The sequence below is a fragment of the Manacus candei genome, unplaced genomic scaffold (genome assembly GCF_025592945.1).
Source record: "Manacus candei isolate 608988 ecotype Guabito, Panama unplaced genomic scaffold, ASM2559294v1 h1tg000015l, whole genome shotgun sequence".
In the NCBI taxonomy this organism is placed as follows: domain Eukaryota; kingdom Metazoa; phylum Chordata; class Aves; order Passeriformes; family Pipridae; genus Manacus; species Manacus candei.
In genome coordinates this window covers 11,632,378-11,656,970 of record NW_026138063.1, presented here as the reverse complement: position 1 = coordinate 11,656,970, position 24,593 = coordinate 11,632,378, and the positions used below count along the sequence as shown (strand labels likewise).

Below are 24,593 nucleotides of genomic sequence, written 5' to 3'. Positions count from 1 at the left end.
TGTTCACTGCTGTGAGACACCTCAGTGCTGTGTGTCATTCTGTTTTTGCTTGCATGGCCCTGGTAGCTCAGGTGCCTCTGCAGGCACAACATGAAACAGCCAGGAAAATGCCCCCCTCTGAGGAGGTGTCCCAAGTGATCTTGATGCTTGGACTACACACAATTATCTTTCTTAAACGGCATTTTGCAGACATAATGGGGAGGAAGATGGTACTTATGAGAAATGCACAAGGACTGAAATGCAAAAGTGAAAATGTTTTATTGAAAAGCAAAATAAAATAATACTGACACTTCACAGACCAAATCACACAAAGGCAAAAACATGCAGAAAAGAGAAGGGAAAACAACTCTGGAACAGCTGTACAACATCAAACAGCACAGGGAGGGAAGATATTTTTTCCAATTTGTGCCACGCTGTTTCCCCACGAAATAACAATGAGGAACTTTGCATGAGGTGCATATTGCATAAATATTAGGTTAGAGCACAGAAACTCAAATGAATCAACTGATTCAGACATGTGCTGTGACAGAATCCCACAATGTAAACCACAAGGGGCTTAGAATGAAATGGCAGGTGGATCTGAGGTGCTTGCAGATCTGCATTATAGCTGAGACTGGGCTTTACCCCTGGCCTGACAGATCCCAGCAAAGCCAGTGGTAAAGCTCCTGGGGGAGTGGAGCCTGCTCCAGTGCTATTCCTTCCACACTGCTCCCTCTGGACCTCTCAGGTCCCTTCCAGACCATCACACCTTTCACCTTGTGGGTGCTCTGCTGATGTCTCTCAGTAATCCTGTTCTCAGGTTGCAATGGCACCAAAGGCCACTGCAGTGGTGCCGGAGATGTATCCAAAGGCCAGTGCAATGGTGCCAGAGAAAGTTCAGGTCTATTAATTATTTGGAAAACTCTTTGAATAAAATCAGCAAAATATATGAGGTGAATTTAACTTTCTAAAATAATCAGACTTACTGAAACATCAGCAGAAGTTCTCTTGGTAACTCAGCCAAAGTGAGATGTGGTGTTGTGAGGTCTGGGATGTCAATTTAATTTATGCATATTTTGGAATCAATTTTTTAAAAATCATCTAGGAATCTTAACACAGCTCTGCATTGGCCTCAGGGCTTTCCCTCTGCCTGCAGATCTGGCAGCTGGTTACAGAGATGCTTAAAACACAAAAAAAAGGTGAAGCTGGGCAAAATGACACAGTTGCAATGGGTTCACAAAGCTGAGCATGGTTTTGGGTACTATCTCTTATAAATGTCCCTCCTCAGACAACTACAGTAGAAAAGCTCATAATAAAGCTTTTAAGCACCTATGAGCAGATGAGAAGTTCCACTGCCTCCAGTGAAGCTGACTGCAATTTTATCTGCTTAAAGCAAAGTTTACTTGGGGTGGGGAGGATGAAGAGGAAGGTAAAAAACCAGCTCTATTTGTTTCACATTTGTAGCATCCTGGTTCCAGCCAGGACAGGGTTAATTTCTGCAGTAGCCAGGAAGGGGCATGGCCAGGATCTGGAGGTTATTCTGTATCACCTCCCATCACTGCCAGGGGAAGGGAGCCTCTTTCATGGAGAAGGGGTCCCTTCTGGGTTGGTGGGAGGGAACGGTCAGGTATTGTCTATTGTCAGGGGTGTTCCATGTGAATCATTTATTTCTTGTACCCTCTGTCATTAGTATTGTTGCTGCTACTGTTTGCTTTCTTATCTCCGTGCTGTTTCCAGTAAAATGCTCTTATTTCAGCCTGTGATCTTTACCTTCTGTGCCTCCAATTCTCTCCAGCCTGCTGCAGGGGGAGGAGGAGGGGAAGGGGAGAGGAGTAAGTGGCACATGGTTTCAGTGGGAGCATTAAATTGGGAAATACCATTCCTAAACTATGGCATACAGTACCTGACCAAGGGCAGAGCTCCCCACAGCCCTGGAATAACATTATTAATCATAAAATGCTAAGGGCAAGGGGTTTCCCTGATGCCAGGATTCAGTCCTGAATCTTTAAGGCTGGGCTTTTTATTGGGATGCCCTTAAACCTTCTCAGCTGGGTGAGTAGTGCGTAGACACCAAATTGTAGTGGTTTTTAATGCCATTATGAATGCATATGCTTCACCCCCTGAACACCAGAGTGAATACATGAGTCAAAGGTGACTCAGCATCAACCATTATCAATAAAAAATAAGCATGCACTTGGTGTGTATAATACTGAAAGTGGGCAGGTCCTTGCACTGGGAGCTACAGGAGTATGGAGACACCCCCAGTTTGCAGTTTTATTTGAAAACATTGTGAGCCATAGCACCAGTCAATGCTGGGGTCCCACTGTGCTTTGGTCTCTCCTACAAGGAAAGGGACACACCCCTCTTCTGTCTTAAAAGCCTGTTGCTGGGGGTTAGCTCACCAGATCCTTTCCTGCTGCCTGCCACTGAAGCAAGGACTGGTACACAGTGGTTTTTTGTGTTTCCATTTTGTGCAAAGGTTACAGAACCTGAGACACATCCTCTGTTCTGCAACTCTGGGCTGGAAACAAGATAGGGGGAGACTTGCTTTGTAAAGCAAGTTTAAACCTGAGTCCTGAATTAGAAATGGTGATGGTGTTCACAAACAGGCACAGAAGACAGATTCTTCACAGAATCATAGAATAGTTTGGGTTGGAAAGGACCTGTGAAGGCCATCTAGTCCAATCCCCCTGCAATAAGCAGAGACATCTTCAACTCAATCAGGTTGCTTATAGGCCTGTCAACCTGATTGTGACTCTTTCCAGGAACGGGGCATCCAGCACCTCCCTGGCCAACCTGTGCCAGCATTTTACCACCCTCGTTGTAAAAAATGTCCTCCTTCAATATGGTCCGAATCCACCCCCTTTTAATTTAAAACTGTTACCCCTTGTCCTGTTGCACCGGGCCCTACTAAAAAGTCTGTCCCTACTTTTCTTATCAGCCCCCTTTAAGTATTGAAAGGCCACAATAAGGTCTCCCTGAAGCCTTCTCTTCTCCAGGCTGAACAATCCCAGCTCTCTAAGCCTGTCCTCATAGTCTTATCCAGCTGGACAGAGCAAGTAGCTTTTAGTAAGTTCAAATAAGTTTGTAGGGCCTCCTGGTGAGTCGGATATATATCCAGTGTCATCCCAGAGGCCTCGGCAGTACCTTGCATGATGCTGTCCCCCAGCCAGTGGCAGAGGCAGTAGGCAGGTTCAGTAGTACACTGGGGTTCCTTGTAGTGCTTGTGAAGTCCCTGAGTTTACTCTACAAGAAACATCTCTCAGATATGCTCCATGGCCTGTACTAATGAGAGATTTCCCCTGGATTACAAGCATTACAGCTCTGAATGATCTGGTGTACTCATGAGACCACAGAGTCCCAGAGATTGACCACTTGTTACTAGAAGTGCTACAATACAAATATCACCCAGCAGAGTGTTGCGGGAGGGGGGGTTAATGTTTTGTAAAAGCCATTCCCCATTGCCAAACTATTTGAATGCACCTTCAACAGAAATGTGGGGAGCAAAGATGAGGAGCCTCAAGAGTCTATGCTCCCCCCACTGAAGCAGAAGTCTGTGATCCCACAGTGATTCAGATTATAGAGCTGGAGCCACTTTTCAAACTGTTCCTTGGCCCCTGTAAGAGGGACCAAGGAACACAAAGGAGTGAAGTCACTTAGGAGAGGAAAGGAGCTCTGTCCTGGATGCTAATGAAGGTCCCATAGGAACTGGATCTAGGAGTACTGGCCTATACAAATACCACACCATCACAAGGTGCTGGATGCATCACATCTGTACAGCTCAAATTTAGACCTTAAGCCCAGGGCTTGTGTGGTTGATAACAAAAACATACATTTGCAGAGAGGATATGTTTACATCTTTGGTCCCTCTACTGCCAGAGCAATACAAAACTGCATGGAAAACATGACAATCTTCCAAAAAGGTTGGGACATGGTCCTTCATGGAAAAAACCCTGAGCTCCTTCCCACTCCCTGGTATAACTTGTGGGTTTGTTTTGGTTTGTTTTCTGATGGTGTCAAACATTTTTCAGGGATATGCGTCAACCCATCAAGACTCAAACTCCTGCTAATTTTTTTCACTGGAATTTCCACCTGCAGCTGCTTCCAGAACCTGCCCTTTGGGTACTTGGATTTCTCGCCTTTCCATTTAATGACAGTCAAGGCCGCCTGGGCCCGCTTCAGCTCCTTCACTTTGCTCTTCTTGATGGCTTTGTACTGCACTAGAATGACTTTGATGTTGCCCTTGGAGGCCATATTCTCTAGACCAGCTTTGAGCTCCAGCAGGGCCTGTGTCCCCTGCAAGACGTAGTTGGGACTCAGGACAACAAGCAGACGTCGGCTTTTCTGGATGAAGCTCAGGGTTTCGTCTGTGACAACTGGGAGAAAGAAACATTGAGGTCGTTAGTGATGCCCAAGAACATGCTGCTGAGCTGCTAGTGTGACACCAGGTGTCTCTTGAAGGGGACAGTAAAACACTCTGGAGGCCCTCTCTAGAGACTACGCTGGTGCTTCCCAACCCTGCAAGTGACTCCAGGTAGGATCTCCTACACCATGGCTTGTACCCACTTCCCCACACAGTGACATCTTGTACTCCCAGCCTCAGACTGCCTGGAGATGCATTTCCTCCTCCCTGTGCTATGTGGAGATGCCCAAGAGAGCTACATCTAAAAGGCATGGTACCACATGTCTGTGACACCAGACAATGCTATGAGGATGCCTTGTGGCCAAGAGGGCTGCTGATCTCATAGAGAGAGGTGAAAAGAGGCTTTCTGGAGCAAAGCAGGGAAATTGGCAGCTGAATGACACATGACCTCAAGGGAAAAACTCAGCTTGAAGAGGTATCAGGAAGCTTGAATGCCTATGTTTACATCCTCCTCTGGCAGATGTCCAGAATGACTCTGGATATTCCTTTCACTCCTCTTGCCTCAGTTTCTCCACACCAAACACACACAATATGTATCTACACGTCTACACCCTCTCTGAGTGTCCTCCTGCTTTGGTAGTACTACCATCCTAACTCCTGTTACTCATCCATCTGTTCCCATTGCTGTCATCTATGAAAGCAGATTAGAGCATTTTTAGAACATAAAAGTAAACTATTCTGAGGCCTTTTAGTGAAATGTCCCAAAAATAACATCCCCCAAGGAAGGAACATGTCATGGTAACTGTGGATCCTCTTTAATATTCTAATATCTGCAGGTAGACTGTCCTTAGGCACCCTCCTGTAATTAATGTGAAAATCCCTTGTAAGTGTGAATCCCAGCGCTTGTACTCTCTGCTGCAGGATCTCCCACACTTCATTTACAAGGGAACGCTCTTGACTGGTCAGAAATTACAATGGAGAATAAAGTAATGCTGACAGGCAACTTCATTTAGCTGTCAAGCACGTTTGATTAGTTCCTGTCAGCTAACTCGCAGGATAATCCATCCCCCACTGTTTCTTCATCAAGGACAACATAACTCTAACCATGACACAGATGCACACTCTGGAGGCATGACATCAGCTGCCAAAAGCTATTTCCTGGCCTGCCGTGCTTTCCCAAGAAGATTAGTCAAATCCTGGCTAAGAAGCAACCGGGAAGCCCCAGCAGCATCGCGAACGGCAGCGTGGTGACAAGCCACTCCAGCAGTGCTCCAGAGGGCTGGCACTGGCTTGAGGTTGACAGTGACTGGCACGAGGGGCAGAGATGGGAGTGTTCGGGGGTAAGGGTGAGGGAGAGAGAGCCCAGGAGAGCTGTGGTGGGAGGAAAATGACACCCTCCAAAGCGAAAGGGGAAGGATGGCAAGAAGCGGCAGAGGGAACAGGAGGAAGAAGGACATCTGGTGAGAACAGCTCAGAGCAAACCTGTTCTGAGTCTGACACTGCATCAAGCAAATTGAGCCTGGAAGGTTCCCTGCCATGTCATCCAGGCTCTCTCTAGAAGGAACAGCACCAGGATTGCATCTGTCTCCAGGTCCCCCAAGGCAAACTTACTCATTTATCTCCAAACTTTGAGGTGCTTCTAGATCCTAGCAAGCATCTAGGAGATAAAGATAACAGTCTCCCGACTGATTCTGCTCCCTTTGCCACACAGTTGGGCTGAGACTCCAGCAGTCCCTCCTGTCCTTTCCAAAAGGGACCCCAATGGACTTTCTCAGTATGGGTTCTGTCATCAGTGGGGTCCTGACCCAAAGGCCATGAATTCAAAGTAGGGTGGTCTGCACTGGCAGAAGTTCAGACTGAACTTTTAATAGGCATCAGGGGTCACACAGCCTACTGAGCCCCCAGGACACTGAAAATAGAGAGTGTTGGCTAGATTTGTGCCCTTGCTGTGGCACCTGTGTGAAGGTATACTTATCTGGGGAGTTTCAGAGACTTCTATTCTTGATTCCCTGCATCCCTGAAGCAGACACTATGTCCAGAACTTTATATGATTTAGCTCAAAACAGGGAAAAAAGACTACATCTTACTGAAGAGATAGTCCCACTACCTGCAACAAAGTACTTTTAATTATAGTAGCTTAATTGTATGTCATATTAGACACAAACTCCTTAATTAATGAGGGTGAGTGGGAGGCATGTTATCTTCTCACTGATTTTGGCATGGTGCTCTCCACACCTTCCTGAAGCAGACACTCCTGCTTTTTACAGGCATTCACCATTACCCTCTGTGAGCTACCAGTCTGGTCCAGTGTAACACTTGCCCTGCTTCTTTTCTTCTAGCCTTGACTTTATCCCCTTTTTTAAGGCAGCTCAGAGGGCTTGCATGAAGGTCAGTTGTCTGGTTCCCCATGTTGATAGAACAACCACTCCTGCACATCAGTCCTGGAGAGAGCAACTGAAACAACCAACCACCATCACTTGCCCACCACAGCTTTTTTGGAGGCCAGGAGCATCTGCAACACTGTCATGTGAAGCAAAAACATAAGAAGATACCAAAAAGAGTTCATTAATAGTGATGAGGGGAAAAAAACAAAAGGTAACCTGAATAGGCCTGTTCCAAACTACCAATACCTCAAAGAACAATAAAGAGAGGAGGTGCATGGAGCACAGTCCCCTGTGAAATACTCACTTCCCCCAGGGAGGCTGTCTCTGTCGAAGATACACAGCTTGTACCCAAACTCATTCTCCAAGACTCCCCGCAGTGTCAGCAGCACAAATTCCTCCTCCTCCGCGTTGCGGGCGTAGGACACGTACACGTCATACTCCTTCCCGTCTGAGCATTGGGAGCACAGAGAGACACAAATGGCAGAAGAGACACCTGTGATACTGCACATGCTGGGCCTTTGACTTGCTTCATGGGAAAAGCAGGTATGAAGGCTCACTTTGAGCCCAGGCACTGCAGGTTAAAACAAATCTATTTCCATAGTTACCAGAGAGCAGCACTGCCTGTTTGACTACCCAGCCTGAACATGCACATACTCAGATACTGCTGGGCCGCTGAAGTTAGAAAAGCAAAGCAAGATGATCAGTCTGTTCTGTCCAGGCTCCTTTTGTCTTTTGACATCTTTGACATTGCTCCCTGTCATTGCAGTCTATCCACATGAGCAGTCCCACCAGACAGAGACTTGCACCCTGCCTACACCCTACGAGAGCTGCCGCACCCCCATGGCAGGTTCACACCCCAAGCTGCAAGGGCTCGAACACCCTCCTCCTCCAGAGGAAGAAATCTCACCTCAGAGTCCCTAGCGATGAACTCCCAGTAACACAGGGAAGCTGTGGAAAAGCTGAGGAGAGAAGGGTGATTTCCAGATGCATCCTTTTGGATGCCTTCCTGCATTTTAAAGCGGATCACTCTGGATCAGATCATGTATTCTCACACAGAGTCACCAGAGAAACCTGGTGACTTGTCTTTACTGTCTAGATTGGATGAAACAGCCAGCCATCAGCAGGGCAGTGCCCCAGGGAGCCCGACATGTCCAAGCTTCACCTCAGCAGAGAATATAGAGGACTTCTCTCTCCTTTCCCTTGACCCAAGCCTGACTCCTCTTACTCTACAATGACTCACACAATTGAATGTAGGTATAGAAATGGAAGGTCAAAATGTCATTATGCTCTGAAGAGGGTTAAAAATAGCTTATAGGAAAATTCCTGTATGAAAATGAAGGGCCTGGTCTGCAGCAGGATAAAATAAACGAAAACTCTTTAATATCTTACCTAGAATGGTTTCATCTGTTCCAAAATGAGCCCGATAGAAGAGGACCATTTCAAGCCAATACACGTGATAGACGACAATCAGCACCACAACGAGCAGGATGGTTGCCCCCAGTCCACAGGCCAGCTCCACGGTGTACTTCGGTGCTACAGCTGGGTCCAAAAAGAAAGAGAGGGTCAGGTTTAAAAACAGATTGGGCCTTCAGCTAGGCAGGAACAAGTTTGTGTCACATGCAGCCAAACACCACAAAGGAGCAGCCAGGAGCCAAGTTGGCCCTTCAGAGTAAGGTGGCTAAGGCAAGGCTCTCTAGCAGGACACACGATAGCTGCCCACCCTGGAGAGCCCATTCTCAGTTATTAGGTCTAGTTGAGCTGGCAGAGCAAGTCATAGCACAGGCTGGATTTCTGTCTCTAAGCAAGATCCTGGGAGCAGCCAGATGGTAGAATGACCTGTTGATGGAAAAAAACCTTCATAGTCCAAAACCAGCTCATGAACATGACCTTCTCAGCAGTATACACACTCTTGGGGCAACACAACTACACTTACTTCTAGGACAGCCAGATAAAGTTCATCTGCAGCAAAATAAACGCAATGGCTACTATTTTTGCTCCCCATCAAACAGACAAAGGTCTTGTGGCTTGTACCAGACTGACAGCAAGGATATAACTAGCCATGGCCTGATCGTTTTCTACCAGGAAAGAAGAATCAGAGTTCATTAAAGAAAAGTTGAAATGCTTACAAACAAATAGGACAACCTGTGGACATCAAGCCAGAACATCACAGGCCCCCTCCAACTCATATACTGTCTGTCACACCACTGCTGCTTTTTTGTATTAAGGACAGAAAATAACTCTTCTCACTGTATCCCTGGGCAACTCTCCAGGTGGCAGTTGACGTGCACAGTGGCAAACTGCACAATGGAAGAACAGCAGGGAGTGGAAACACCACCAAATTCCAATATTTAATAAGTTTCTAATAAAAGTGAAATACAAAAAATAAAATGGAAAGAATTTATCAACTTTCATTAAGTGATGAGCAGCTGAAGTACATGAGAAGGAGAGGGAAATAATCCAGAAAAAGCAAGAAATGTATGTAACTTAATGTAATGAAAGAGTTGGAGCCAACATATATAGCCACTTGCTAAAAACTCGAAGATAAGTGCTGAGGGGTCAGGTTCAGGCATTCTTAATGTTCCTATGCACAGTAGGATGGGCTGCAGTGAGCTTAGTTTAAGGTAGCTCTGCCAGCAGCAGCCAGGGATTGTTCTTGGATTTTTCTGTGGAACAGAGCATGAAGAAGGGGTTGTGGGTAACCACGTCTGCTCAGAGAAAACCCAGTCAACTATTCAGAAGCAAGATGGGGAAGGAAGAGAGAGGATGGTACACATGAGTCCACTAGAGAACAGCATTTAGGCATTCTTATATAGAGAAAGAATCTGAGTATTTTAGATTCACTTCTGCTACATGTACAAACATTATCACCCCAAAAGAATTATGTATGGAGTATGAACACACTGGCAGATAGTTTTGGCCTTTCTCACTTATGTGTTTGATCTATTGTTCCTTTCCAACAATTCAGGAGAGGTTTGTCTCAAAGGAATGGGACTAAAAAAGAGGGAGGACAAGTATCAAGAAGAAAGAGAAAAAGATCTTCCAGTAAAAACTTGTGTGAGCCTTCCCATGCTCGTAGGGCAGAGTAGGGGGAAGAAGGTGTCTGACATGACCCACACAAGGCAGGGCAGCATTCCTTATGGGAGAGGGGAGGTCTGACTTACAGTAAAAGCAGATGTTGAAGCTCTAGATGAGGTTGATAAGGAGGCAGAAAGATCCACCTTAACCAGGAAACCTCACATAGCCTTTATTGCTGAGAGGTGGGTCTGGGAAACAGGAACAAAATCTTTGATGAAAAAAAGATGTAGGAAAAACCCACACTGAACAGAGCTAAATCAGTCCACACCATCCAGGCTGAGGTGGCTGTATCTAGACTGAAGCATCATCATAGCAGGGAGTAAACCACAGAGCACCATGGTTTGACCATCTCGTTCCCTGAGCCATGCCAGCGGGTGCCCCGTGCCTTCTCGAGGATGCAACTGGTAGCTGTTGTGTCACGCAAAACCCTCACCCAGTCAAAGTAACCTGAAATCATTTCAAGCAGCCTGTCTCCCCCCAGGTCTGCTTCAGTTGTGTTACATGGAGAGAATGAAGACCTATCCACCCCTCTTTCCTCCCAGGCACTTGACCACGGTACCCCGTCTGGAAGAAGTACTGCAGTATGACAGCAGTGATGCAGCAGTGTGTACAGAACAGACTGTGTTAGGCAAAAAGTCCTGATGGAATTCTTTGTCCCCTTACTGTTTTGCAGGGCAAGGCTCAAGGCAGGACCAACAGCCCCCACTGAGAACACCTCACTTCACACCCAGGCTCTGCAAGTACTTTACCTTTCATGTGCACTATGGCCTGGCTCTGGTCCTCGCCTTTGGCATTCCTGGCATAGCAAGTATAATTCCGTTTTAACTCCTCTGGTGTGGCCTTTGCAACTGTTAGAGTCCTTATGACAGTTTTGTCTTCAAAATCTCTAGTAATTTCACTGTAAAAGAAAAACTAGAGCATTACATATGTGAAACTGCAGCAAGTTCTTAGTGGAAGATATTCCTTTCCCTGATATACTCTCTTTCTTTAAAAAGACCAAAACACATAAACTGATATTTATAAATCAATACACACTTCAGATTTTAATACAGCTGCAGCCATTCCTTTATCTGATTTCCCTTAATAATTATTTTACCACTCAGAATTTTCTCATTGCAGCTGTGTCACATTGCCTTTTAGAGAAAATGGAAGTTCTTGCCTATAAAACAAGATCATCTCAGGAACTCAAGATTCAGAGCTCACATCACATTCCCCATGCAATCCTGGATGAGTCACTTTGTCTCTCTCTGCCTGAATTGACCATCTGCAAAATTGGGGATACAGTATTTCCTTTTGCCTTTCCTTTTTCTACACTGGTTTGCAAATCAACTGGGGCAGTGACTTCCTTCCACTTGTAATTCAGTATCCAGCAAATGGGACTTTGATCCTTGTTTGGGTCCTTCATGTAACTGAATCCTTATTCCTCCTAATCAAAACTACATATAATACTACATTTTTGTTTTCAGCCTCTGTTTTCTTGAAACATTTTTATCATTTATGCTATTTTGGAACATTCCTCTAAATATAATTGTCTGCCCCTGTTTCAGAAGTCCCACAATGGCACCAGCTACTGGCAGCACTACCAGGTCCTGAACAAAATCTTCTTATCTAAAGACAGATAAGAATAAGACTGATTAGTTGAAACTTCTTTACTCCTATAGCAGTGGAATGATATAAAAATTACATCTGCAATAAGGAGCATCATAGCGCTGATGTGGTAGATACAGTCTTAGCTGACTCATTTATAAATGGGAAAGAAAGCCCCATCAAAGGTGGCCACAGAAGCTCAGAAAAGCCTATAAAGATGACTAACAAGCAACATCCACTCCCCCGCTGGTAAAGCAGACCACAGGGTCAAAGACACAGACAAGAGACAACATAAGATCATCACCCATGATGATGTGAACTGGATAACAAAGCTCCCTCAAATCCTTCTGTAATATATGAAACTGTCTGGGTCTGGAGGCCTTCTCCTTAGAGCTCCTGGTGCTCATCACAGCATGGTGTAGACACGGGGGTTTCTGATTAACAGGGAAGCAGGAGACTCCACGCTCCCCTGGGACTGTCACATGCCTATAGCTGCACCCCTCTGCAGGACCCAATAGAGGATTAGATTCAAATGAAGATTCACATTTTCCGTTACCTTTGTGTGACTTTTATCTTGGGGTCTGTGATGTCATCTGTGTTTTTTCCATCTATGGTCCACCACACCTCAGTCCGGGAGTCCTTCAGGAAGGTGAAGAAAACCTCACAGGGCAGGATAAGGTCATCTCCTGAAAAGAAAGGACCAACTGTGAGGTATTGCAAAACAGGAACAGCGCCACCCTTATTTTGTGCTATCCAGGGATCCTACCAGCCTGAGCTCTGCCTCCCTTCAGGAGGGAATGAGGCATCCACTTTCTGACATCTAGTAACACTTTAATGTCTCGGACATGATGATTTGTGACAGACGCATAAACAGAAAAAAATATCCTGCCTTCTCAAATGTGTTACAAATTCTTTGACTTCACAAAGTGACCCACCCAAAGGGAGAAGCTCCATGTCAACCACTTCCTTGGAAAGCCAGGCAGTGTTAATCATCCCCACTGCACAGGGGGAAGATGCCAAAAAGCGAAGGATTGAGCTCCACAAAAGCATTTTGATGTGGAAACACTTCTTCAGGAATTTGACTTCTGCTCAAGATCAGACTTGGGAGTGTGAATATCTTTGTGATCAGCACATTAGTGATTTTTTCTTACAAAGCCATTACTGAAGAAGTCTGACCTTCTGAGCCTTAAAAGCTGTACTTTAAAGTGAAGATTCTGAGGCTAATCATCATCATTGGCACGACATTTATTAAGCAGCATAATGGCACACAATCCATTCAATATAGGGAATTGCTCCAAAGAGCTATGAGTTGAAACCGATGGAGTGGGGGAAGGGTTTGGGGAAGGGGCGTGGTACTCCATTACCCAACACTCAGAGGCCAGCAGAAGGAGAGCTGTCACTAATTAGGAAGCAAGAAGTGGATAGAAGGCTGAAGCCACTATGGGGGTAAATGAGGGAGGGTGGGAGCAAACCACAGCCAGGGCCAGGGCCAAGAGAAGGTCCTACAGGAATTTTCCTAAGAAGCTCAGTGTTCCCATTTCATCTGCTTCTGCAGCTGCAATCCTGCATCTCCATGCCTGAATATCTGTCTTTATTTATGCTTGCAAAAAATCAACTTTTAAAGCTGTGCTTTCCTATTCTGGCATCGGGAACTGGCATCCCACACTGTCTGCCAGGCAATTTGTGGCAGCTCGTGTGCTCTGCGAGGGAAAGCACTGGGGATGCGGTAGAAGGGGAGAGCTCCTGTGCCTGGTTGGGTCTCCCTGACCCACAGTCAGGGTGTCAGCAATTTCAGGCAGCGAGTGTTGGAATTTACCTGCTTCCAGTTCGTACACAACTTTCTCATTTGGAGAGATGAACTGCGGTGGCAAGGCCTTGTTTGGAGATCCTGCAGGAAACAACAGAGAGCCCCCCGTAGGGACCCAAACTTCATGAGAACCTGGAATCCTTGCAGCTTCATTCATGATGCCCTCGCACCCCACTGTGCATTCCCCAAACTAACTTGTGATACAGTCCTGCTGCAGAGTTCCACGCACAGAGAAATCTAATTCTAGTCCCCAAACTGAGGGCCAGATACAGATTTTGAGGCTTCTCCGAAGTTTAGGTAAGCTAGTTTGGGCCTCTCACATCCGAAATCGTCCATATCCCTCTCCTCTCCCACAAGGCATAACCTGTACCACTTTCTTTTTACTGCTGCTTTTAAGAACCAAAATACAAACGTAGTTTCCTATTGCAAATATTTAATTCAGTTCTTAAAGCAGCTGTTGCCACGAGACTCAGAATGCATCCTACAGATCACTAGGTTTTTAAGCTCTGTCTACAATTCCCTGGCAGGTAGGCTGAGCCCTTGTGCCTGGGACAGACCTGTCCAAGCAGTGGGTACCTGGAGCTCTGCCTGGGTGATTAACAGTCCCAACCTCAGCACACAAGGTTTTGAGATTCCAAGAAGACCAAGACAAGTTGGCTATAAAGGGACAATCCTACAAAGAAAGATGAGCAAAGGGCACTGGAGACAACAATGAGCAGGAGTGCCAGGGCTATGCACTCACATGCCAGCAGAGGGTACCCCTGGCCATCTCATGGGCTGAACCTCACCAGCCTATGCCTGGCCACTCTCTGTGTTTGGGGGCATTTGATATGGTGGGGGGTAAGACCTCTAGTGCAACATGTTCTGGGAAGTCACACAAAGCTGATACCAGCAAGAAAAAATACACCGGGTCAGTTGAGTAATGCAGATTGAACACAACCATAAATGGATCCTGCGACAGACTCTTCTAGCTGTTTTTACCACTCCTGCAGTTATCCACATGCATTTTACATATTTTAAAGTCATTCTTACCCACCACCTTCATCGTTATGGTTCTGGTGAGATTATATGTTCTTCCATGGTCCTTGAATGTCACAATACAAGTGTAGTTCCCTTTATATGCACTGCGGACAAGGACGATGACAAGCCTGGGCCCTTGGGGATATCGCTCAGAGAAGCCATCCACTGAGTTGCAGTTCTGGAGTCAGGCAGAAAAACACTTGAGTTTGGGATTCCAAAGTAAAAGACATTGGTTTAAATGCTACAACAGAGATCTGATCTTCAACTATGAATATGGTACTTGGGATTGTGATGCAGATCAGACCTATATACCATGAACTTTGAGCATGCTGGAATACAGACTGCTATGTTCACCTTGAAAATGAAGTGATGAAGCAAATGATCCTAATAGTTTTATCTCACCTTAAACACAGGCAGTTTTATAAAAGAGAGATCTCTAATCCAGAAGTACTTTTGCAATGAAAGTGAGCACCTCAGCAGAGTGAAAAGTAAAAACAGACAGGAAGAAAATGATGACATATTCACAAATGGATATTAAGACTAAGGGACGTGTCCCCCATTGATATCCATCTTTTGGGACTAATCAAGCTGCCCTGACTGACTTCAGCTGAGGATGAGGCCCCAAAATTGGCAAATGGCAAATGAGAATCTGCAGTACAGAAATCTTAATAACTCCTCTCTTTCTGCCAGGCAAGGCAGGAAAACTCTGCCAAATACCAAGCTAGAGATCCCTTTTCAGAAAGGGGTTATGCAGATAACATCTTGATTGTCATAAAACCCAAAGATGTGCACATTTTCTAAGACATTATTTCTGAATGGGACATTTCCAAATCAGATACATCCTAATAGGGCAGTTTAAGACAGGGGTCACATACCATTTTTAATGATTTTTATTAGGCATGAGATGACTCGCTGTCTGAAAAATCACTTCCAAGGGGCTTTTTGTTTCATTCTGCTAATTGATTGCTGAGATGTGAATTTCAATGAATGATACAAGTAAAGTATTTAAACTACTGGAGTGAAACTGCTCCTCTTGGATACAAAAGTATTTTTTTCTAAAGGGTTTTCTTTTGGGTCTTTTTTTTTTTTAAATTAGCAGATATATTTGTTGACAAATTCTTTTATTATTAATTTCACTTATACAGAACCTTCTATCTAGAAAGCCAAAAGCACTTTCTAAGCAGTTATTAAAGAATTCACTCCCATAACTCTCTGGCTGTACATCCCCTGAGACTAAACAGAGAATTTAGTCCTACCTAAGACCTAGAGAAAAACAGTGAGGTCAAATTTAATAAAACTGAGCAGTAATTCTGTAGGCAAGAGCTTGAGGATGGCTAGAGAAGTCTACTCATCAGAGCAGTATGGAGGGTGGAGTAGAGATGTCTTGATCTTCAGAAGTTTGCTGAGTTGTGTCAAACAGGGTCACCCACGGGCTTTGCAGAGGCCTCATTTTCTGATCTCAGAGGATTTTAGAAAGGGTGTGATTTTAATTAACAGGCGGGGGTTTTTTAAAGAGTGAATATGAATGATAATTTCCTTTACAGACATAGTAAGAGGCTCAAACAGCAGGTAAGGCATACTGCCCATAACTGAACTGAGGCTCCTAAATCCCCGCTACAGTATTCTCCACTTGTGCACTCCAGTCAAAAGAGCTTCAGCATTAGCTCTCAATTCCCTTCCAAGAGCACTTTTACCCTCGAACTCAATGGAAACAGAGCTCTTAAAATTAGTAAAGTTTCATTTGCAGCATCATCACTGGGGAGACTCTCAAACACAGCTCCATGACTCTCATGTCGACCACTGCTTTTTCACATACACCACTGCATTCCACCACTGCCCACGTAAGTCTTTCTTACCAAGTACCACTTGACAGTTGGTGTTACACTGGCAGGGTAAAACCCATCAATATCTGGACATATGATCTTCTGATTGGCATGCTCCAAGTAGAACATCTCCTCAGTGGGTTTTATCGAACGGCTCACACAAGAGTGCTGGTCTTTCGGAACAACCTCCAAGGGAAACGCAACTTTGCTGCAGTAGGTTGTATTTCTAAGGACAGATAAGAATAAGACAGATTAGTTGAAACTTCTTTACTCCTATAGCAGTGGAATGATATAAAAATTACATCTGCAATAAGGAGCATCATAGCACTGGTGTGGTAGATACAGCCTTAGCTGACTCATTTACAAATGGGAAAGAAAGCCCCATCAAAGGTGGCCACACAAGCTCAGAAAAGCCTATAAAGATGACTAACAAGCAACATCCACTCCCCCGCTGGTAAAGCAGATCATAGGGTCAAAGACACAGACAAGAGACAACGTAAGATCAAAAAGAGCTCTTGTGCATAGCAGATGCTATGTTCATTTTGTACCATACTCAGAGACACTTTTAATTTCCTAGAAGTCTGAATCTCATGAATCTTTGCCAAATTAGTGTGCAGTCAAAACATTACCCCTGCATCTGAAGCTATTTTTACTCTAGACATCCAGATCACTTCTTAATGGTGAGCGCCTGTGGATTTTGCCATGGGCTCAGCAATAATATTTTCACGGACACTTGCAGCAAGCAAGGAGGGGCACACTCATTAACGCTTGCAAGGCTCCAAGCATTATTGCAATGTAAATTGGCTCAGCACTGAGCGGTCTTATAATTGTAACATTCTTTTCCCATTAATGCTTATACAAATGACTGTCTCCCTACAGAAAGATCTGGTGCTAACAGCCTAATTTCCCCACCTCCACAGAAGTCCTTCGATTGCACTGAAGACAGGAGCTGCACCACACAACTTACCTGAGCATGCAGGTATAATTCCCAGTGTCATTGAGGAGAGCAGGCCAGAACCAAAGGGTGTCTTTATCCTTACTGATGTGATTGTCCGGGAGACGATAATTAATGGGTTCCTCCAGATCCCGGTCCTGCGCAATCCTGTACCAGATCAGGGTTAAGCCAGCAGAATGGGCTGTGCTATAGTTGTACTTCAAGAAGGTCTCAAAAAGTGGGCATTTGATCTTGGCAGGTTCCCCATCATAAATCTGGATCTGCTTCATGGTATCCACACCCCAGTCATCGCAGCGTTCTGCAGCCAGGAAGAACAAGGTACCTTAGCTTGCGAGTCTGCAGGACAAAAACTGTTCTGCCCATGCTCCCCATAGCCCTTGGTCCTGTCTCCATTAAAGTCAGAGGTAAAAACATAGTGTTTTCAGTGAAAGCAAACTGGGATTTATAGAGCAGAGCAAGAACACTGTGTTCATTTCTGGAGAACCTGCAAACCTCTGCTTTCATTTGTACAACTCCTACACTTCTTCCAAGCTACTTATCTCTCATCAGGACAACAGAATAGGATATTCCTGCACAAAACCAGGCTTCCTAGAGAGCTCCAAGAAAATGTAACACAAAAATCTTATGTGGGAAGATAAAGTTTAGATGAAAACAATGCCAGAGGTGTGTGTGCATCCATACACAATGGTAGGGAAGATGGAAATAGATGTGTTAAAATAAGAGGGGGGGAAAAAAAAAGTAAAAAACCCAACACAAACATCAACCCTCCCCTAGAGCTATGGGTCACTGCCCCTGACAGAAGAAGCTGGACTGTGGGTGCCAAGAGCAAGAACTGTCTTTTCTGTGATGGATTCATGTGACCCCTGTGCACACTATGGTAACATAAAGAGTACAAGCACTAATAAGTGACACAGAGCAACTGTTTATAGTGAAGTTTAAGAAGGGAGGTTGAGGGGCAGAAGAGACAGTATGGAGGATGCAGCAGCAGGTTCTCTTGAGAATTCCCAGGCAGTGTCCAGGTGCAATTCCCCAATCACAGTTCAACAGGCTCAGTGTGGCTCACAGCAGACTTGGATTGACACAGAAATTGGTCAACATGAGAAAAAGCTGTACAGTGCCTTTTTTTTAATTATTTCTTTAAAGAATTTATTCTTCTCATTAGCAAATAGTTTCAGGACAAAAGCACAGTTCAAACCCAACTTCCTTCTGGGTAGTCCTTTCCATTCAGTTCCTCCTACCCATCAGGATCTCCAGTCAGGAAGGGAGTCAGTGCAAGCAAAGCACGGTACCAGGGTGTCAGCAAACCTGAGAGCAACCTGCACTGTCGGCACCAACTGAGACACATGGAGAAGCTGCTGTCAGTGCATCTCCTGTCTCCCCACGCTGACGAGGTAGAGCACAGCATGGCACGCTTCCCAGTGCATCTCTTGTAGCTGCTGAGAGGCATTTGCTAGGGCAGCCTGACGTCTGAGAACCCAAAATGAGTCAAACAGGAGAGGGGTGTGCTGCCTGCAGCGGTCCCTGGGAGCAGTGTCTCAGCACATCACAGGCTTACCAGAGACGACACTGCAAAGCCTCTCCCACTTGCAGATATTAGAAGAACTCAGACCAAAAGGAAAAACAGAATATAATATGCTCTTTGAGCCAAATTCTTCTGAATTCTTCTGAACTGACTTCACAGGCCCAAATCAGGATTTCTGGCATTTATTCTTCCTTAAGTAGACAGTGGGATGTAGCTTGGCCCCAAATTCATACTTAATTTAAAAAAGCAAAGTGATAAACCTTTGAGAAGATAGGCCCGCAGCACTTAAAGGCAGCGATGCTAACTCCTGTGGCTCAGCAATGGTTAGTCATGGGGAGGAGGAATCTGGGCCAGTAAGAATAGAAATGTTTTCTGGCGAGTTTGCACATAAATGTAAATGCAAGCTGCACTGCTCCTCCTGTGGTATTCTGAACACCCATATGACAGAGTGCTACTTCTGGAGGAAGAGAACGAATTGGGCTAGGAAGAGGCAGTGAAGCTACCCAGAACACAAATATTTGCCTGTAGAAACCCCAAACCCAAGTGGTTGGAGAGTACCATAGCTTATTATCTAAAAAACGTCTTTCACAACCACACAGCATCTGTTGTAGTTTTAGTTAAATGGGAAAGATTTTTAGTGATTTTTTTTCATACCATCATGTAATTTAGAGCATGAGGGACTGCCCACCCCCCCATCCAAGCTGAATCATGGAAAGACTGTCCCCAGTATCTTGGGACCTGCTGAAAAGGTGGGTCCCTGAAGTGAAGCATTCTAGGAACTTGATAGACAAGATAAAAACAGGTGTGCCCCAGAACTCACCCTCTCTTGGTACCTGGGATTTTGCTCACTGGAGCACTGCTGACCTTTGGAGCCTCTTCCCCAGGGACCGACCACTCATTAGAGGTCTCACCTCCTGAACATCTTGTAGTTAAACCAAGACAGCATCACACATTATGGCTGCTATCACAGCCAGAGCCAAGGCTCATTCTGACAGATGAAACCATTGTTGGAAGCCTTATACCATGGGAAGGTGTATGGTCACCAGTCACCACCATGATCAAGGCCAACTGGAACCAGTATGCTGCTTTATGCTGGAGGGGTCAAGCTACTGAATTAGGTATGGGCAAGTGTCCATACAGTGGTAATGAGACAAATGAGCCTGCAGAGACTCTGCTAACTGCATGATAAAGCATGGATTGCTACTCATGGAGAGGGGGCTTTTTTGTTTGTAAAGAAAGGCTCTCCCTCTGGAAGGAGCAAATCCTGTAAATCAGGATACCTGGGTTCTCTTCCTGGCACCTGACTTTGCTATCTTCTCTTGGGCTGCATAAAGGCAAACTGTCCTTATTATTTCAAATGGCAGGACTGGGGAGGGAGAAAACTATATAAAACATTACAGTACTGAAATTCTTAGAGTCAGGATCAATGAAATTTGCAATCATGAGCAGCTCTTGCATTTTGCAACAGACCATAAATCAGCACTGTAAAACTACTTACCCATTCTACCTGAATGAGTTATTGAAAATAAATACAACTATTTTATTTTTTTTCTTCCTACATTTCTCAAAAGCAATGCACAGGCCTTTTCTTCTTGGCTCAGGAAGAAGTGACTGTTATTGTTTTACTATAAGAGCTATACCTGGAGATTTTGCCTCAGAGCTGGTTAATTAGCCTGGCTTCAGGAACACTGTCACAGCAAAGAGCCAGTGTTAAGGCTCCCCACGTGCCCTTACCTGGAGTGCTGCAAGCTCTGAGCTGAACCCCAAAACCAGAATATAACTGTGCTGGTACTGAACAGCTACACCCAGACCACAGGAGCAGCCGTGCAGTGTGAGATCACAGGCTGTGTATGCCACCTGGCTGGCAAGGATTCCTCCTGGCTGCCAGGGCAAAGACACCAAGCATGGCTCTGAGGGCTCAGGGAGCAATGCCATGACCCATCACTTACAGCAGAGATGGAAGAAACACCCCAGGCTGCAGCAAGAGCTCCTTCAGACACAAAACACCAAGGACAGAAGTGGTGGTCCTTTGCAAAGCTTCCCTTCTCCCTGTGCTGTACTGACAGCAGTACTGCTATTTCTACTTTTTGGGGTGTTTTATGACCAAGATAGCTGGGCTCTGCCTGACATAACGTGTGAGGACTGCAGGGCATCCCTCACACACACCTTTGTGAGCCTCTTGCTCCCCAGCTGTGAGGGTGCTCTTCTCCCCGTGCCAAACAGCAACCTCTGCTGTGGGGGCACTTCTACAGCAGACCCCAGCAGAGACCAAACCCAGACAGCTGGCTGCACTCCACACACATGCATAGAGGGGATACTCACATTATTATTGCTATAATTTTATTGTATTCAACAGCTCCCTGCAACATTTTGTGTCCCTTCCACTATTTTAAGCTCTATTGGATATTCAGAGCCTATTTGCTGCTAACATCAGCATGCAGCTACTTGGATGTCAGACTGAACTGGAGATAGCCTGAAAAAAATGGTATGACTTCACAGTGACCCTTCACTGGCATAAAGCGGCTACCACTATGAAAAAAAATACATATACACACACATTGATATATCCTGACTCCAGTAAGGATATTTGAGGGAGCACTGCAGAAAGAAGATCCAAGGATCCAGTTCTCATTGTGAGAAACAGCACTAACTTCTACGGTGCTGTGCCCATTTGCAGCAACTCACACTTGTTTTCACTGGCTAAGCCTAGGAAGCCAATTTCTTCTCTCTCGAAACATTTCCTGCACAACACAGCTGCTGGAGTTAAGAGCAGCTCCTGATTAAATCAAGTGGGATCAGCATTCATGCTGTGACTTCAGAGGTTTGCTAACAAACAGAAACCAGCACGGAGATGGAACTATAGGTAACTCCATGGTCCCTTCCATGCTGCAGCAAATGGAGCACTACACACATACCTGAGGGACACAGTAAAATTCTCTAAAAATACACCATCCCACAGATGCATCTTCCTAGAAACACCTCTGTAAAACACTTTTGAAAGAAACCACCTTGTTCTCATTACCAATGAGGTGCACTGCAGATGCCTCAACTGACCCCTCTTACTGCTGAATGCTCTGCAATCACACAGCAGGGCAGCCTATGACCCATAATACCTACCTGTGACAGACAATGCAGGAAAAAGGCAAGAAATGTTTCTGCTTGCACAGCCCTGCTTTGGAAAAGGGATGAGGATTATACAGGGTGGAGGGAGGCTAAATGGTAGAAGGAACACTCCTGCCTCTCCAGCATTAAAAGACAAAGTGCAGGCGGAAGGCTGAGGGTAAGGATGCCTATCTTGAAATCATGTGCCCTGACATAAAGATACGAGCAGGCTGTTGCACTCCTCCTTAATGCACACTGGGAACAAGGTGAACTGGCAAAGCTAACTCCAAGCGTCTTCCTTGCTTGGACTGTACGCTGTAAGCTGTGTTCATAGGGGTGTCTACTCCTGATACAAGGGATAGAAACTGCTTCTCTTACAGAAACTGTCCTCTCTTCTGGTCACTGGTTGCCTGGGAGAAGAGGCCAATGCTCGCCTGGCTACAGTCTCCTGTCAGGGAGTTGTAGAGAGTGATAAGGTCATCCCTGAGCCTCCTCTTCTCCAAGCTTCGGAACAGAGCTCCTGTGTGAATACAAACACCTGAGATGCACCTATTACAAGAATTCACACTCTCAAAACAGAGATGAAATTGGTTCAGCTGTTTAGATTTTTCAAGAAAAGACAAACTGGATTAAAAAAAAAAACCAAACCAAAAAAAAAAAAGAGAGTAAAGCCACATCAAGAAATGCTGTTAAATTTTGTCCACAGTTTGGCACTTTTGTGCAGACGTTTTAAGTACTTCTATTTAAAAGAAAAATCTCAATCATCAAAACTCTACCAGCTCCACACCACCTCCATCCCTTCCCTCCCATAGGGCTACAAGCAAAGGCTTCTCTTAGTTAAAATTTCTATGAAGAAATAGTAAAGAGCCATCCTTATGAGAGGTCATCTATCATGCTGGCACAAATTACCCTGTCATTTGCCAAACTGATGTGCCCTTCATAATCATCTCTAATTTTGGGAGGGGGCCTGCCTTGTACGCAGACTGGGACTGTGCAGGACACGAAGCCATCAATGCTGCCAACTGAATGACCCCTGTCCTCCACACCACTTCAGCTGCAGCATCAGATGGGGCTGCACTATCACAGCATGGTTTGGGTTCAAAAGGACCTTAAAAATCATCCACTTCCAACCTCGCTGCCAGGAACACCATCCACTAGACCAGGCTGGTCAAAGCCCCATCCTACCTGGTTTTGAATATTTCCACGGATGGGGTATCCACAGCTTTTAAGGGCATCCTGTTCCAGTGCCTCACCACCCTTACAGCGAAGAATTTCTTCCTAATATCTAATCTAAACCTACCCTCCTTCAGCTTAAAGCCATTACTCCTTGTCCTATCGCTACATGGCCTCATGAAAAGTCCCTCTCCAGCTTTCTTGTAGTTCCTTTATGTACTGGAAGGGACTCTATGGTCTCCTCAGAGCCTTTTCTTCTCCAGGCTGAACAGCCCCAACTCTCTCAGCTGGTCTTCACAGGAGAGGTGGTCCAGCTCTCGGATCATCTTTGTGCCCTCCTTTGGACCTGCTCCAACATTCTTGTGTTGGGGACCCCAGAGCTGGACACAGCACTGCAGGTGGGGTCCCTCAAGAGCCAAGTAGAGAGGAAGAATCACCTCCCTTGACCTGCTGGCCACACTGCTTCTGATGTGACCCAGGGCACAACTGGCTTTTTGGGCTACAAGCCCACACTGCTGGGCCCTATCTCAACAGCTTCCTACTTTCTTTGTCTGCCCCTGCTGCATTATCTTAAAGCAAAGCTGGTATGAGTCAGCCTCCACCTGGGGAGTAGAGCAAGGCCAGTGGTTAGCTCAATGCACGAATCAGCATCAATAAGGCAGAAACAGCTGATCACGCAAAGCGATTAAGCAAGAATTAATCACTACTACCTTAAAAAAAAAATTTTCCTCCCCATCATCTTTCAAGCTCAGTCAGTGAGAAGGAAGCAGAGGAAGCCAGGCTGAACGGAGGAGCTGCACTGTGGGCACAGGAGGTGCCAGCTGTGGCCACCATCACACGTGGGTGCGCCTTCCATTTATGCCAGTGCCAGGAGCACCCTCTCTTCTACCACAGTTTTCCTTTCACACACCCACCCTGCACAAAACCACACCATGCTCCCTGGCTGTGTTCTCTGCTCAGCAGCTGAGTAGAGCAGTGCTCCCCATGCTGCCTGTATCCTATCTGACCATCCAACACGGTGGAGGAAGAGAAGCATGGAACAAAACAAATGAGATCTGCCCTTAACTGGGAGAAGAGGCACAGAGCACACTGAAATTGGTGGGAATGACACAAAACTAGGTTAGACATAGCCAAGATCAGCTAGCTCTCACCATTTGCTCACACTATTTCTGCAGCAGTGACAGTGGTCAGAGATTGACTAAAAGCTGGTCACAGCTCAACTGCCTTGAGGCCATAGCTGCCTTGGATGCTCAGCCTAGCAGCTGTGTGAACTCTGCAGAAATTCATAATCTGACATCCAGTGGAAACACATCAAAAAAGACTTGTCATAACCTCACTGCCTTTCTCCCATTGCCTCTCTAGCAGAACAAGTAAGTGGAAGTGGTCCTGGCAGATACCTCCTATCACAGCCCAGCCCCATCCATGTGGTTCTGCTGTGACGGCACTGGCGACATGGTCTTGCACTTCTCCCAGGTCTCACCATATCCATCCTGTTTTGCCACTGAGCTGTGACGACCCCATGAAAGTAGCTCCTCCAGATGCTGCACACAAGGATGGAGTCTCTACCTGCCCAAGTGCTTTAATCATTTAAATAGGCAGGACAGCTGAGAAAGGGAGAAGAAAAAGTACTTTCTGATGCAGAACGGCTCATCGTTTCAAAAAGCACCTGTACATTGTGGTTGATTAACTTTAGACCCTGAAAGTCTAGTTTAAACAGGTGTGACAGCCTGTCTCTCTGCCAAATTAATGAAAAACAAGCTGACTGCATAAACTTCTGTTGACTTCAGAGAAAGCAGCCAAGGC

General features: G+C 45.6%; 1 protein-coding gene across 3 annotated transcripts in view; it reads right to left on the bottom strand.

Moving 5' to 3' along the window:
- Window positions 1-24,593, bottom strand: part of IL1RAP (interleukin 1 receptor accessory protein) — a 49,886-nt gene that overhangs the window by 3,349 nt on the left and 21,944 nt on the right. For 2 of the 3 annotated variants that reach the window (XM_051782154.1, XM_051782155.1), the window contains exons 3-10: window positions 17,006-17,291; window positions 16,072-16,264; window positions 14,228-14,393; window positions 13,205-13,276; window positions 11,945-12,074; window positions 10,551-10,699; window positions 8,116-8,265; window positions 7,031-7,174 (exon numbers count right to left, since the gene is read on the bottom strand). In XM_051782154.1, the coding sequence (XP_051638114.1) occupies window positions 7,031-7,174; window positions 8,116-8,265; window positions 10,551-10,699; window positions 11,945-12,074; window positions 13,205-13,276; window positions 14,228-14,393; window positions 16,072-16,264; window positions 17,006-17,291 (1,290 nt within the window). Of the gene's footprint in view, window positions 1-234; window positions 4,356-7,030; window positions 7,175-8,115; window positions 8,266-10,550; window positions 10,700-11,944; window positions 12,075-13,204; window positions 13,277-14,227; window positions 14,394-16,071; window positions 16,265-17,005; window positions 17,292-24,593 lie in introns of those variants that run through there. The other variant, XM_051782156.1, reaches the window with a different exon arrangement.